General features: G+C 38.8%; 1 protein-coding gene across 1 annotated transcript; it reads right to left on the minus strand.

Annotated features, from left to right (window-relative positions):
• Positions 1 to 11,956: 11,956 nt before the first annotated feature.
• LOC101982922 (olfactory receptor 8B3-like) lies at positions 11,957 to 12,886 on the minus strand. The gene has a single exon (XM_005347089.1). It carries the CDS (start codon positions 12,884 to 12,886, stop codon positions 11,957 to 11,959), a length of 930 nt encoding a protein of 309 aa, XP_005347146.1.
• Positions 12,887 to 15,684: the final 2,798 nt, after the last annotated feature.

Below are 15,684 nucleotides of genomic sequence, written 5' to 3' on the forward strand. Positions count from 1 at the left end.
AGTCAATCAGCCAGATAGCCAGACATGGAATTAGAAGGAAAGAAAAGACATACAGACAGGTCAAATCCCAGAGTCAAAAATTAGATGGAATAATTTAAGAAAAGATGGCCAGAAGTAAGCCTAGCAAAAGTTAGGCATTCATAAAAAAGAATCAGTCTCCATGTAATAGCTTGATGGAAGGCTTTCAAAGAGTAAAGAGAAAAACAAACAAACAAACAAAAGCAGCTACACTGTTTGTGGTTTATTTAGACATTCTCAGGAAGCTATGTTACTGCTTTAAAAGTATTGTCTTCAAAAGGTGTCCTTCTAGTCCAACTATAACTATACCCCAGGTGATGTGGGAGTCCCTTCTGTGTGTTGCTTGTATTGGTTAATGAATAAAGAAACTGCCTTGGCCTAGATGATAGGGCAGAACTTATGTCGGTGGGAAAGATAGAGCAGAACTGAATGCTGGGAGGAAGAGAGGTAGAGTAGGAGAGAGATGCCATGAAGCCACCAGAGACAGATATGCCAAATTTTTCTCAGTAAGCTACTACCATGTGGCTATATACAGATTAACAGAAATGGGTTAAATCAAGATGTGAGAGTTAGCCAATAAGAGGCTAGAGATAACGGGCCAAGCAGTGATTTAATTAATACAATTTCTGTGTGGTTATTTTGGGGCTAAGTTAGCCAGGTGGCCAGGATAAACAAGCGGGCCTTTCCTTGCAACAATTGGTGCTCAACATGGGGCCCAAACCCACGACCCTGAGATAAGAGTCTCATGCTCTACACTCCAGAAAATATTGCTATTTTTAAATGGTGCACCACTAACCCCAAAAGATGTATTTTTATACTCACTGGAAATTCTGCATGAGACTCTTCTAGGGTTGAAGGTTTATTACTGTTCCTTGTAGAAAATTTAAAAATTTCAACTTAAATTGTTCTATTTCATTTTAAATGTATGAACTCCTTTTTAAAATTTATGAAGCTCAGTAGATATTGAAGGTCCCTTACTAGTTTTAATGTGTAAAAGAAAATTAAGAGCTTTAAAATATTTTTATTAATGTTACATATGAAAAACCCTTTCCCCTTCCTCTCCTGCTACCTTCCGCCATTCAATCACCTATCTACTACTCATGAAGGGTAAGACCTCCCATGTGAAGTCAACAAAGCCTGGCATGTTCAGTTGAGGCAGAACGAATACATCCTTCCTGCATAGAGGTGGAGCAAGACATTCCACCATATAGAATGAGTGAGTGCAAAAAGTCAGTTTATGTACCACTGATAGATCCCAGCATGGGACTGAGCTGGGTCCTTTGGATGTGGACAATGGTTGAATAGCCTGATCTATTTTTTGAGACTCCTGGCAATGGGACCATGCTCTATCCCTGATGCATGAACTGGCTTTTTTTTTTTTTTTAGTTCATTCCATGTGGTAGGATGCCTTGTTCAGCCTTTATGCAGGGGGAAAGTTCTTAGTGCTGCCCCAAATGAATGTGCCAGGCTTTGTTGACTCCAGATGGGAGACCTTACCTTTTCTGAGAAGTGAACGAGGGGTAGGACTGGGGGAAAGCAGGAGTAGGTGGAGGACAACAGGGAGGGGGAATTGTAGTTGAAATGTAAAATGAATAAAAAATTTAGAAAAATGCAGAAAAAAATTAATAAAGGAGAATTAAGTTGACCAAATCAAGATAACACCATCTTAAACTTGAAATCACAGAAACCTATGATTTTTGGGGGCTAACAGGCAGTCCTAGACATTTCATTTAATACAGATAGGCAGAAAGATGGATCAATAGCAGTTACAAAAACAGATAGACAGATAAATAGATATGAAGTTATAATTATATCAATTTATTAATTTCTAGTAACCATCAAATCAACACTGAATTTCTCCATGATATCAGTGTACGCATCCATTCTGGTATAATTAAGCCAGTATCTGTGCCCTTTGGAACCTGCCAACATGTAAGAAAGGTCAGGTTTTGTCAAACCTTCCACCATGTCAAGGTTTTTCTCAAGACAACTTTGTGAAATTTACTAGCAAGTTACAACTAATTTTGTTGAATTATTAGAATTTACTATATAATACCACACCATCTTTGAAGAATTGCTATTATAATTAATAATTTCTAATTTGAATTTTTTCACTTTCTTTTTTTTGCCCAGTGACCTCATCAAGAGCTACTCACTCTAGGATGAATAAAAACAGCAAAGGTAGAGGATGGTGAAGTGGCTTCATTGTTAAGAGCGCTTACTGCTCTTTGGGAGGATCAGGGTTTAGTTTCTATTACCCAACTCAAGTGACTCACAATTCGCTATACTCCAGATTCAGGGGATACTGTGTAGTATTCTGAACTCTACCATCAACCTCCTGCACTTGTTCATAGACACACATTTGCACACAAATATGAAAGGAAGTGAGAATGGCTGTGGTTGTTTTGGAAGGAGATGAGGGAAGAGGAAAATGATATAATCCTAAACTAGAAAAATAAAAACATGGCTGTATAATCATGAGAGTACAGGAGTGGCATGCATACCTTAGCAGTAACTAATCGTTCTCTAATTTAACTTAAGACCCACTCAACAAGACAGGAATCCTGTTTGGAAATTTATGCAACTACCCAGGGATAGTGAAGACAAAGATCAAAAAGGAGAACCTACAACTACTACTTCAGTAAAACAACATAATTCCTAATTACATTATAAATATCTTTCCTTATACCTACAGGTAAGTGCAGTCCTCACCCTTCATCAAAGAAACATTTCTTTGCAACAGGTGGATAAGTGTACATAAAGCCACAACCAATGCGGAATTGTGGAGCAAAGTCCCAAAAGATTCATCTACAGTACATCAGACTTAAGATTCAGGGAGTCATGGGGCAGGGGCAAGAGGAGGAAATATTGTAAGAACCAGAGAATCCAGAAGCTACACTCATAAATTCTCTCCAACATAACTACCTGCCTAAATATGAGCTGAACAAAGACAGCAATAGACAGCCTAACATGGATGGCTTCAACCATACACAAAAAACTATATGAAACAAAGGATGGGAGAAGTTATCTTCCCAGTGAATAACACACTAGTAGGTCATCAAAGACCACATGATCAGCCATGAAAACATACATATAGCCAGGCGGTGGTGGCACAAGCCTTTAGTCCCAGCACTAGGGAGGCAGAGGCAGGCGGATCTCTGTGAGTTCGAGACCAGCCTGGTGTACAGAGCTAGTTCCAGGACAGACTCCAAAGCCACAGAGAAACCCTGTCTCGAAAAACCAAAAAATAATGGAAACATACATATATTCATATAGCATTATATAAAGAAGAATTTATGTATATATTTACAAATTAGTCTGAATATGCATATATATAATCAACAACTAATGATAAAAGAGGACATAAATTTGAAAAAGAACAGCAGGGTATATAGGAGGGTTTTGAGAAAAGAAAGGGAAAAGGCAATCATGAAATTATATTCTCAAAAAATATAATAGATGGGGCTGGAGAGATGGCTCAGTGGTTAAGAGCATTGCCTGCTCTTCCAAAGGTCCTGAGTTCAATTCTCAACAATCACATGGTGGCTCACAACCATCTGTAATGAGTTCTGGTACCTTCTTCTGGCCTACAGACATACAGACAGAATATTGTATACATAATAAATAAATATTTAAAAAATACAATAGATTATTGAAAATAGATGCTTAAAAGAAATCCCACACCAGTTCACTACTGAGAATAATAGAGGGTTATTTATTTATGGGTAGACTCACAAATCAATATCCTCTACTTCCTCTACTGAAAGTGAGAACAGCAACAGAATCCTGCAGCCAGAAAAGAGGCCAGAGGTGCACTTTACATCGGCATAAATAGTACAAGAGGCCACACACGAGTGGGTAGGAAACTTAAAGGCTACTGATTCCTACAGCAGATTATTTTTAAAAAGAAGTCTCCATATGCTTGACAATGGAAATTGAAGGAAATATATTGACTTCGATTGATAGTATGCAGGATGGAGGAGTTCTGCACAATGCTACAAAAACATATTACAAAGAACAAGAGAGTCATCCCGACCTGATGCCTAACCTCTCAGATGGAGCCTAGCTTGAGGGGGTCCTGCAGGCCTTATTATAATAAGAAAATATGTGGTGGAGAAATGGGAGAGATAGAGAAATGGAATGGCTCATGCTCTCTGAAGAGATGCAATAAAGAAGAAATAAAGATGGTGAGGAGTGGCAGATATTAGAAACCTGCTTGCCAACTGGGTTCATGGTGAGACTGCTACCAAGGACCATGTCAGGGTCCCTGGTCCTACAGTAGCCATGGTCTGTGTTGATGCCCATGACTCTTGTTGCCATAGGGTGACATGATGATTCCAGTAGGCTGCCTTCTGGTTCTGTGTTTGGGTACACGATATGTACTGCCATTGTGGCTGTACAGATATGGTTGGTCTTTGCCACCACCTGGGACCTTGCTGACAACCATGTCTATGCCGCTACTGAGGATCTTGTCTGGGTCTGTGATCCTACAAAAGCCCATGTTTATTTTAATGCCAATGCTCAAAGGTGCAACCAAAGGCCACATGAAGCCTGGGGTTTTCCTTGTTGATGTCCAGGGACCAAGCTGCAGTCAGAGCCAGCTGATCTGAATAGCAGGGGCTACAAATTGGAACTAGGATGTCAACCAAGCCTAGCTGCTGCCTGAGACCATGTCTGGATCCCAGTCCCAGCTGCAGCCTGTGGACCATGTTGTTGCTTGGGCCAATATAACCAATACGTGGCTACACCCAGGGTCATGGTGTCATTTGGTGTCATCTGATGCAGAGGGTCATGTCTTGACTGTGGCCCTAGAGCAGCTAGGGTCAGGATTCATGTCTATGACTCCTGTTACCACCGAACATTATGAGGTTGTCCAGGGTCAGATCAGCCATCTGAGTCCAGGTTGGTGTCTGAGAGCCAGAATTCGTGTAGATCTGAGTGAACTGCATGGCAATTCAGTGTAATGGTGATGTCATATCAGGCTCCATAGCCTTACTGCATACAGGGTCTGTGTTGTTGTCTCATGCACCTATTACCAATGGGACCAAGGGCCATGCTGGTGTCTCAGGGCTATACTGCCACTGGAGCAGTGGTGATATCCAGACACAGCTGCTGCTGAGGACCAAGTCAGTGTTCATGATCCTATCACAGCTAGCTGGAATCTGTGCTGAAGTCTGGGTCCTGCATTGCCATCAAAGGTCACAAAGAGGCCCAGGGTTAGGGCCTGAAATCTTGGTGGTGTGCAGCAGAGAAACATTCCCTTCTGAGTAGCCATTCCTTTCACCCAGAGCCAGAATGTTATCAGGGCCCAAGCTACTGCCAAGGGCCATGTTTGAGTCCATGGTCCAGCTACAGCTAAATTCTGTATGGATATCTGTGGCCTGTGTCCTCTCATGGGGCCTTAGGAACCATGTGAATTGAAATAAGAAGGCCATGCTCAGTTGTTCCCTGCCCTTTGCTGGCCTTGTGAAATCTGTCCTTGTCTCTTTGTGGACACTGCAACAAGAGAGCTGGACCCTGCATGCTGGAGAGATGCCCCCACCCCTCCTATAAGCCAGGGTGAACAGACCTTGAGGGCATGCCTGTAGGGTTGTGGCCCCTTAAGACCAGGCTGATCATCTTGGCTAACACCCAGGTATACAGACTAGCCTTGGGTTGACCCACACTAGCATCTGCCTCATCTTGGACCTAATGGCATTGGTGAAGGGATTGGTTCTATGGTAATGTACACACAAGATCTCTGATACTCCTGGCAGCCACAGGATATCCCAAAGGAGTTCTGGTGAGGATCCAGAGATGATGGTGTTCCATAAAACAGAGGCCATTAATCAGATTAGTAACTCATTGGGATGAAAATTTGCCAGTCAAATTGATAGGACAAAGAGGTATATATTATATGGCACACTGAAGCCTTTAATGCCTCCAAGATGAATGAAGAGGTATTAAAGGGGCAGGAAAGAAGAAGAAACAAAGAGATTTTTCTGTTGTTGTTTTGGTTTCGTTTGATTTTGGGTTTTGTTTTTTTTGGGGGGTTTTTTTTTTTGGTGTTCTTTTGCTTTTGTTTGCTTACTTGCTTTCTTTGATTTGTTTCCTTTTGTGGGGAGGCATGGCAGGGTTAAGGGGAGGATATGGAGGGACCAAGAGATGAACAGGTGCTTGATGTTCCCAAAGGCTCAAAAAGAAGTTAAATGTATAAAAAATAAAATGTTGTTATTAATACTGTACCTCATAAATTTATATAATTATTTGGCAATAAAAAAAGAAACTGAAAAACCACACAGACCACAGCACAGCAACATTAGTGTTGTTTTATCTATGCGCAGGAAATTTAAGTTTATCATTGTGATAGAAAAAACAATAAAGTTTTTGTTTTGAATTACTCTTAAATATGACAAGTTACTGGCATACAGCATTGTATAAATTGTAAAGAAGAAATAAGATACTGCAGAGGGGTCATTGAGTAGGTCCAGGTTGGTGTCTTACAGGGAAGAAAAACACACAAATAAAATAGAAAACCCTGCGCAGACTGACTTTGTCAAGCTGCATCAGATTTTGGGAGGCAGTGTGTCTAATAACATCTAGTTTATTCCAGATATATTTAAACACAGTATAATTTGAAAAAGAGTTTCCTGGTGTAACACAACACTGCCTGAACAAGAAATCATAACTACATTGAAACTCAATTACGGTACATATCATTTCTTCCAGAAGATGGGCTCTAGAGACAGGTTAACTATACAAATTTGGTTAAGGACCTACGGATCATACAGACAGTGTAGAGGCCATTTGCACTGTTAGCCACCTCTGATTATGAGTGCTTGGGGAGCCTGTGGCTATTAGGGTGATTTAGATTACTAGCCACCTCTAATCCTGGTGTAAGAGTTTGATATGACCTGGGCCAACAGATCACACAGCCCACTAGGCAGTTAATCATTTCCAATTGTCAGTTTTCTGGATTATAGTATAGGCTTTAATCTTCATCATTGGTAAAAGAACCCTGTGTGCTTAATATTTCTGGTAATTCTGTAAATGGGTAGAAATAGAGTTATCACATGATATTACAACTATACATGAATATATTTCAAGGATTTGAACATATATGAACACAAAATGAATAGTGTTCAGCAGACATCATTCCTAATGTTTGAAGGGTCAGTTTCACCCAATTATGTATCATAGTAGAATATTAAGATATGCACCCTTGGTTAAAGCTGTGGAAACTTTGTTTTAATGTTGCAAATATGTGTTGCACTCTTTTATGTTTGTTTAACTAAATAAAATTAACCTCTGGTCAGGAGAATGAGTCAGCATACCTGACAGGAAGTAGTAGAAAGGAAACATGTAGCAAGGGTTCTTTGGTGGGAGCTAGGCAGAAGGACTGCTGGGTTTTTGGGTAAATATGTTATCTACTTGCTATTCAGCCTCTCTGAGTGAGCAGAATTTCACCTTAACATGTGAATCCTCTGATGAGGGACTTTGTCTCTATCTCCATCCGTCGCCAGAGGAAGATTTCTATGGTGATATTCGAGATAATCATCAGTGTGTTAGTGGGGCAAGGTTAATTCAGGCACCCTCTACTCTGCAGCCCAAGGACCTAGCTGGGGACATCCCCGTGGACACCTGGGATCCCCTCTAGAGCCAAGTCTCTTGCCAACCCTAAAATGAGTCCCTTAATGTAGATAACTTCTTCTCTGCTCCTATATTCGCCCTTCCCCCATCTTCACCCTCCCACTCCCCCAAGCTCTCTCCAGTCTTTCCCTTCTCCCTTCTCTTTCCCCCTCTCCCCTTCCCCCAAGCCCATCCCCATCCCTACTTCTATCCACATGCTCCCAACTTTTGCCCAGCCATCTTGTTTGCTTCCAATTTCCAAGAGGATCTATATATGTTTTTCTTTGGGTTCACCTTGTTATTTGGCTTCTCTAGGCTTAATGTCCTTTGTTTATGGCTAGAGTCCACTAATGAATGAGTACATACCATATTCATTCTTTTGGGTCTGGGTTATCTCACTCAGGATAGTGTTTTCTATTTCCATCCATTTGCATGCAAAATTCAAAATGTCATTGTTTTTTTATCACTGAGTAGTACTCTCATCAGAGCAACAGACTGAGCTCCCAAGATCCAATTGAAGAACAGAAGGAAGGAGAAGATGAGAAAGGAGGTCTGGACCGCGAAGAAGTTGAGAAAGAAGGTCCACCCATTGAGACAGTGTGCCTGTTCTGGTCGGAGCTCACCAGATCCAGTTGGATCGAAACTGAATGAGCATGCGACCAAACTGGACTCTCTGAATGTGACTGAAATGGGGGGCTGATTGAGAAGCCATTGATAAAGAACCTTCATCTGGCGATGGACGGAGATAGAGATAGAGACCCTCATTGGAGCACTGGACTGAGCTCCCAAGGCCCAGATGAAGAACAGAAGGAGGGAGATCATGAACAAGGAAGTAAGGACCGCGAGGGGTGCTTCCTCCCACGGAGACAGTGGGACTGATTTAATGGGAGCTCACCAAGGCCAGCTGAAATGGGACTGAACGAGCATGTGATCCAATTGGACTCTCTGAATGTGGCTGACAAAGAGGGCAGACTGAGAAGCCAATGATAATGACACTGGATTTGGATTCTACTGCAGGTACTGGCTTTTTGGGAGCCTGGTCTGTTTGGATGCTCACCTTCCTGGGCCTGGATAGAGGGGGGAGGACCTTGAACTTTCCACAGGGCAGGGCACCCTAACTTCTCTTAGGACTGGAGAGCGAGGGAAAGGTGGAGTGGAGGTAGTGGGAGGGAAAAGGGAAAATGGAAGGATGGGGAAATTTTTTAATTAACTAATTAATTAAAAAAAAAACATGTGAATCCTGAGTTCTACAGAGGGATAGAGATCTAGGTAAAGTTTCCCTTAGTGCATTTTAGAGAGCCAGGGCTTGAGGGAACAGCATTTCCCCCAGCTGTAGAACCTCTGCTGGTAGCAGTCCAGTTGCAGTTGCTGATTAGGACAGCAGTTGCTTAAGTGGCAGTCATGGAATTAGGTGAAAAACAACGATGTATCATTAAATGAGTAGATAAACAAATCGTGGTTTAGTCATTCATTATTAGAATTTTATTCTTGCTTTAAAACAATAAGTACTGAATTACTATTCAGTGTGAATTAATGCTCAAAATATATTGTTACCTATAATGAGGAAATGTAACATGTACCATTTAACTTCATGTATTTTCCACAATAACAATACATAGAAATAAAATGATAGTATAGCTGAAGGTTAGAAATTGATTTCAAATGAATCATGAATATATCTCATTGATGATGATAAACTATGAATTTACAAAATGATAATGCTTCACAAGTTTGTATTTTAAATATAGCAATTGTCAGTTTACAATTAGACCAAGAGGGTTCTCCTTTCTCCACATACTCGCCAAAATTTTATTTATTTTTCTTTTCTCTCTTTTTTGTTTTTTATGTTTTTTTACATCATCAGTTATCTTTATATAAACTGTTTATATGTACAGAGAATGTAAGACCTCAACCCTGCAATGTCTTTCAGATGCCCCACTTTCTATAAAGTTTTTGCATGAATAGTATATATAGATAAATATTATTGAAATATATGCATAAAATACCTTTCTCTAATGATAGCTAGAAGTCCTTTGCATTTTTATAGAAGTTAAAAATAGAGTTCTCTCAGAAATTATAGTTATTATTTTTGTTGTCATTCTTGAGCTATACAAAATATTTTCTCTTTATGCTTGTGTTTGTTTGTTTTTTGTTTGTTCTGTTTTATTGTTTTTCTTAAATGTGGCCCAGTTCCTTAAAGATGTGGCATTCTGGTCTTTTAAGAGCAGTCATTGTCTTAACAGATCATGTATAATACTCAAAGCTGTTTGCTTCTTGCCTCATCAGCCTTACGATAGGCTACAGCTGGTCATGGTGGTTTAAATACTAACTCTGAGTAGAGACTCACATAAAAAGTTCAATTGATCAAATTCGAGTTTCATTTGAAAACTGTGTTTACATTTTTATGACTCTATCTATCATGTATGCGCATGTGTGTGTGCATGCTGCGTGTGTGTGTGTGTGTGTGTGTGTGTGTGTGTGTGTGTGTTGAGACGGGGTTTCCCTGTATAGTTCTGGCAGTTCTGGAATTCACTATGTACATCAGGCTGGCCTTGAACCTGAAGATCTGCCTCGTGAGTGCAGGGATCACCCAGCAGGACCGTTTTATTCCTATTGAAGTAAAACCAAGAATTTTCTAAAAGAGAAACATTCATCTATGTTAATGCATTTGGTTTCACAGCTGATGCTCCACCGAGCCAGAACCAGCCATTCATCATTCAAATCCAATTAAAAGAGCCAAATTTATTTATAAATATGAATTCAGTAACAATAGTCCATGGATAAATATTCCACAAAGAAGAAAACAGGAGGATTTGTAGCTCAGAATGGGAAGGGAGAGATGTCATATTTAAAATACTATGTCAAAATTTAAAAAAAAAAAGCCAATTTAATAGTGAAAAGTGGAATATAGAGATCTTCCAATGAAAGCAAGTTTAGGAAGATGGACAAAGAGTTTCAGAGATATTTTTCCACCAATGCATCTTCAGGAGAATTTGACATGATGGAAAAGTTTAAATAAGAAGCAGGGAACATGCATAACTAAGCAGTCTGGCCAAGATCATGTCTATCCATCATTTTCTAAACTCCCAGTCTCTCCTGAAAGATTAGTGTTTCTTACAAAGTGATCTAAAAGCTGTTAATCTTTCTAGAAAAGACAAGTTCCTATTCTGGCAGACTAATTGTCCCTAATATTTCCATCTTTTCTTTTTGCATCAGGAGACTCATAGAGAAACAAACATTTATATATTATATATTCTGATAATCCAAGATATAGGCACAGGTATCTGTTTAAAAATCATTCAAAGGAACTCAGGACCACAAGGGGTGCACCCACACACGGAGACAATGGGGATGTTCTATTGGGAACTCGCCAAGGCCAGCTGGCCTGGGTCTGAAAAGGCCTGAGATGAGGCCGGACTCGCTGAACATAGCGGACAATGGGGACTACTGAGAACTCAAGAACAATGGCAATGGGTCTCTGATCCTACTGCACGTAATGGCTTTGTGGGAGCCTAGGCAGCTTGGATGCTCACCTTACAGAAATGGATGGAGGAGGGGGTTCCTTGGACTTCCCACAGGGCAGGGAACCCTGATTGCTCTTCGGGCTGAGGAGGGAGGAGGACTTGATTGGGGGAGGGGGAGGGAAATGGGAGGCAGTGGTGGGGAAGAGACAGAAATCTTTAATAAATAAATAAATTTAAAAAAAAAAGAAAAAAGAAAGAAGCCATGAATTTGAAATAGAGCAAGGAATGGGTGTATGAGAAGTTTTGGAGAAAGGAAAAGAAAATTGGAAATGATGTAATATTATAAACTCTAAAAATAAAAGAAAGAATTAAAAAAAATCATTCAAAGGGCTGCCTGGAACTCCTAATTCTTCTGCCTCTGCATTCTCTGCAGCTTTAGCTTTCCTGGTAGGCAGGTTGGGTGTATTACCTATGAATCCTGTAAAGGCTTAATTATATGATTTCTAAAGAAGTTCTCAGTTGTGACAATGTTACAATTATATTTTTCTTCGTACCTTTTATAATGCCATTCCCAAATATAACAACAACAAAAAATCATGAAATTACTGACTAAGAAGTTTCTCAGACTTGACTACTTTTCAAAAGAATCTAAATAAATGAGAACAAACTGCTAAATGACTCAATCAAGTGCTTCTTTTAAAAATTTTAGAATGCTTAGGAATGAATTGTTATACAGGCTTTACATCAGAAAGAGTAAAGGCACTGATAGCTCTATATATCAATCGCCAACATTTGAAAGTAATATACTCATGCACTGATAATTTTCCTGAGGTTTAATTACAGACAAAGGTTACATTGAATTCTGATCAATACATTCTAATCAGGGTTCTTCTTAAGGCAACTTTAACATCTTTGTTCCTCAGGCTGTAGATTAAGGGATTCATCATGGGAACCACAATAGTATAAAAGATGGAAGAAATTTTCCCCTCATCCATAGACCCAGCTGAGGAGGGTTGAAGGTACATAAATGTGCTTGATCCAAAAAACAGAGAAACAGCAAATATATGAGAACTGCAGGTACTGAACGCTTTGTATTTGCTCTCAGCGGACCTTACCTGGAATATGCTATGAAGAATGAAGCCATAAGAGGTAAGAATAATGGCAGTAGGAACAACAATGTCCTTTCCTGATACAATGAACAGTTCCATCTCATTAACATAGGTGCTGCTGCAGGAGAGCTGTAGCAAAGGGAGGAGGTCACAGAAGTAATGGTTGATGGTGTTTCTATCACAGAAGGTCAGTTGAAGCATGGAACCAGTGTGGATCATGGCATCAGAAAGTCCCGTCAAATATGAGGCCAGAATAAGATAGAAGCAAACCTTAGGGGACATAGAAATGTTATACAAGAGTGGATTACAGATAGCCACATAACGATCATAGGCCATTGCAGTTAGAACATAATATTCAGAAATGCCAAAAAAGCAGAACAAGTAGAGCTGGGTCATGCACCCTGTGTAAGATATAACATTCTTCTCCAGTAAGAAGTTCATCAACATTTTGGGTGTAATCACTGAAGAATAACAGAGGTCTATGAGTGACAAGTTAAAGAGAAAAAAGTACATGGGTGTGTGAAGGTGAGAATTCAGCACAATTAGAATGATCAAGGCCAAATTTCCTAAAGTAGTTATCAGATATATTACTAGAAAGAGGAAGAAGAGGGGTACTTGGAGGCCAGGCTCTTCAGTTATCCCCAAGAGAATGAATTCCATCACCAAAGAGTCATTTGTCACAGCCATGGTCCTTCAAGAAAATCTGGTGAAAAAAAAAAAAAAAAAAAAAGAAAGACAAAATTATAAGAAAAAAACACAACTGACAAATGTACATTGAGAAATGTACTAGTAATGCACTGACCCACTTTAAAACAATGGACCCACCTTCGATGTTACCATGATATATAATAATATTTACACTACTAAATAAATATGATGCCTGCCTTTAATCCTAGCATTGGGAAACAAACCTTTGTGAATATAAGGTCAGCCTAGTCTGCAGAGCTATACAGTGATACCTTCCCCTAAGTACACACAGATAAACACATACAAACACATATACAATATCATAAGAACTCTATAAAACTGGTTTAAGCATCCTTGTTTTAAAATTGCTGTTATAAAACACAAGAGAAAAATTAGAATGGAGTGGAACAAGACAGATTTGCTCACCTCACTTCTCATCCTTTACTTCCTTATCCCTTTGATTTATAGATGGAAGGTACAACAACCTGGTACTGAATCAAATTTGTGCTCTGTGGCGTGAAAATCATGAGCATTATTTCCACACAGAATAAAAACCAGAATCTAAGAATAGTTAATATGATCAGGAATATTTATGATCTGGAGGAATTTTCATCTGTAATGGAAAAGTGGGTTACTAAATAAGACATTGCAACTTAAATGTCTACTGGTTCTCTAGAAATTGTCAATTCACCTTTCTCAGACATTCTTCTTTGAATTCTACTGGAGTCATAAGCCGGCCCTAAACAGAGAGAAAGGGGCACATCATGAATCTTTGGATTAGTCTCAAAATGAAGCTACTGTGCAAACAAAAAAGGCAACACACTCAACAGAAAAGCCTGCATAATCTTCCTTGCAAATGAAATGTATCTGTTCATATTCAGATAAGAATAAAGAAGGATCTTGGTTGTTAGAAACCATAGGAGAGTAAAATAGGTGAGGCTTAGCCAAGTTGAAGAATGCTCAATTATGAAACAAAAATAGGTTCTCGATTTAAAATGTTCAGCAATGATAAACAAGTTAACAGTGCTAAATTTTATTCTTAAGTTAGATTAAAAATTACAATATCACCTTATAGATTATATACATCTCCACAAAAACACACAGATATGTACAAAGGTCATAGATGAACTAACTTCATCATTGGGTCATTTTGGCAATATGTTTCTTGGTCAAAGCATGAAGAATTATATGGCATATATACTATTTTGCACATTAGCAGGAATTCAACAAATATCTTAAAAATTTAAAATATTAGTGTGAATAGACTTTAAAACTTACCCTTTTCAGAAGAGAAAAAGACATGGACTTGTCATTATTACTTAGTCTTTTTGTCTTACAAAGCCAATACCTGGTCCTGAGCCTTTGATTGCTTTAATTCTAAGAGAATGCTTAACAAAATTATTTTTGTGAATTTCCAAGACACCTCTCTGAATTATTGCCCACAGGTTGTAATACCACTTTTTAATCCAATAAAACAAGAAAAAAAAACAATTTTCTTTTATCACATCTGACACTTGAAACTCCAGTTTCTTATGGATTTCATTTCATAATGTACTCAGAATATACAAGGAACTCACTTAGGCTTTGTCAAGGGCCTGAAGACAGGTATAAAAGGGGACTGAAGTGATGACTTGTACATGCTAGACCTTGGAGATTCAATCAATGCCTGTCCTAGTCTTTTGGGAGTGTGTATCCTCAGTACTTGAGCCAAAATTAAACTCCCTTCTTCTAATCACCTTCTTCAAAGAATTTTTTGTTTCTTTCTCTCATCCTGCATTTTCATGGTATAGTTCTGCACAAGCAACCCAATTGCTATTTTATTATCTCATATAATGTGTTTAAGGAATGTAGTCATGTAGTATTATTTCAGTTATAATTTCCCCTGATACATCTCCTAAATGATTTTTAATTTGGTTATTTTTGTTTGCCTGTCTGAGCATCGATCCTAAGACCTCATGGATATTATTCCAGAGTTGACACATTGTATTACTTTTCCCAGCCCCCTAAAATTAATTTCTAAACGTTGTATATGTTTTGTTGTTGTTTCTTGAAATTACGCCTTAAATATCAAATTCTCTTTGTCATTAAACACAATATTTTGCAATCCCTGTTAGCATTTTATAACAGATTTCATAGAAAAGTATGGAAGAAAAGGTATTAGGGACTCTGAAATTGATAATACAATAAAATATACAATACAATTCAGCACATCTTAATACAATAAATAAGGAGAGAAATTTTTAACATTTTTCTACTCAAGTTCTACTTACTAAAAATCAGGGAAGTTAATTAAATTATACCCTCCATCAGATATTTGTGTTGATTCATTTAGGAAAGGAAAAGGAAAATGGAAAATGTAAAGCCCTGCAAACTAAAAATAGTAAAAATCTCATCCATAAGTATCATTGATCATTAGTATATGAAAGAATTTGGTCCATATTAATTCTTCATATATTGAAAATATAGTAAATTTAAAGTGTATTTAAATTCAATGCATAGACTTGAATATTGTTGTTGCTGAGGATACTGGAAAAACCAATGGTTGAAATAGTAAACTGTTGCAGGAGGTCCTTCCGCTCCTCCAGCCTATAGCCGCTGAGATACCAGCCCATTGGGGCGTGGTCTCTCTCCCTTTAAAAAAGTGGGCACTTCCTTCTCTTTCTCTCTTCACTTCCTGCTCCGCCGGCGACTAGACTCCCTTCCTGGTTGCGCAGAGGGCTGACAGTGATCTGTAAGTTTTTTCCCCTTTAAATAAATACTACCCTATTAATCATAATTCCAAACTGCTGTGGCATTGT

The sequence above is a fragment of the Microtus ochrogaster genome, chromosome 5 (assembly GCF_000317375.1).
Source record: "Microtus ochrogaster isolate Prairie Vole_2 chromosome 5, MicOch1.0, whole genome shotgun sequence".
Taxonomy (NCBI): Eukaryota; Metazoa; Chordata; class Mammalia; order Rodentia; family Cricetidae; genus Microtus; species Microtus ochrogaster.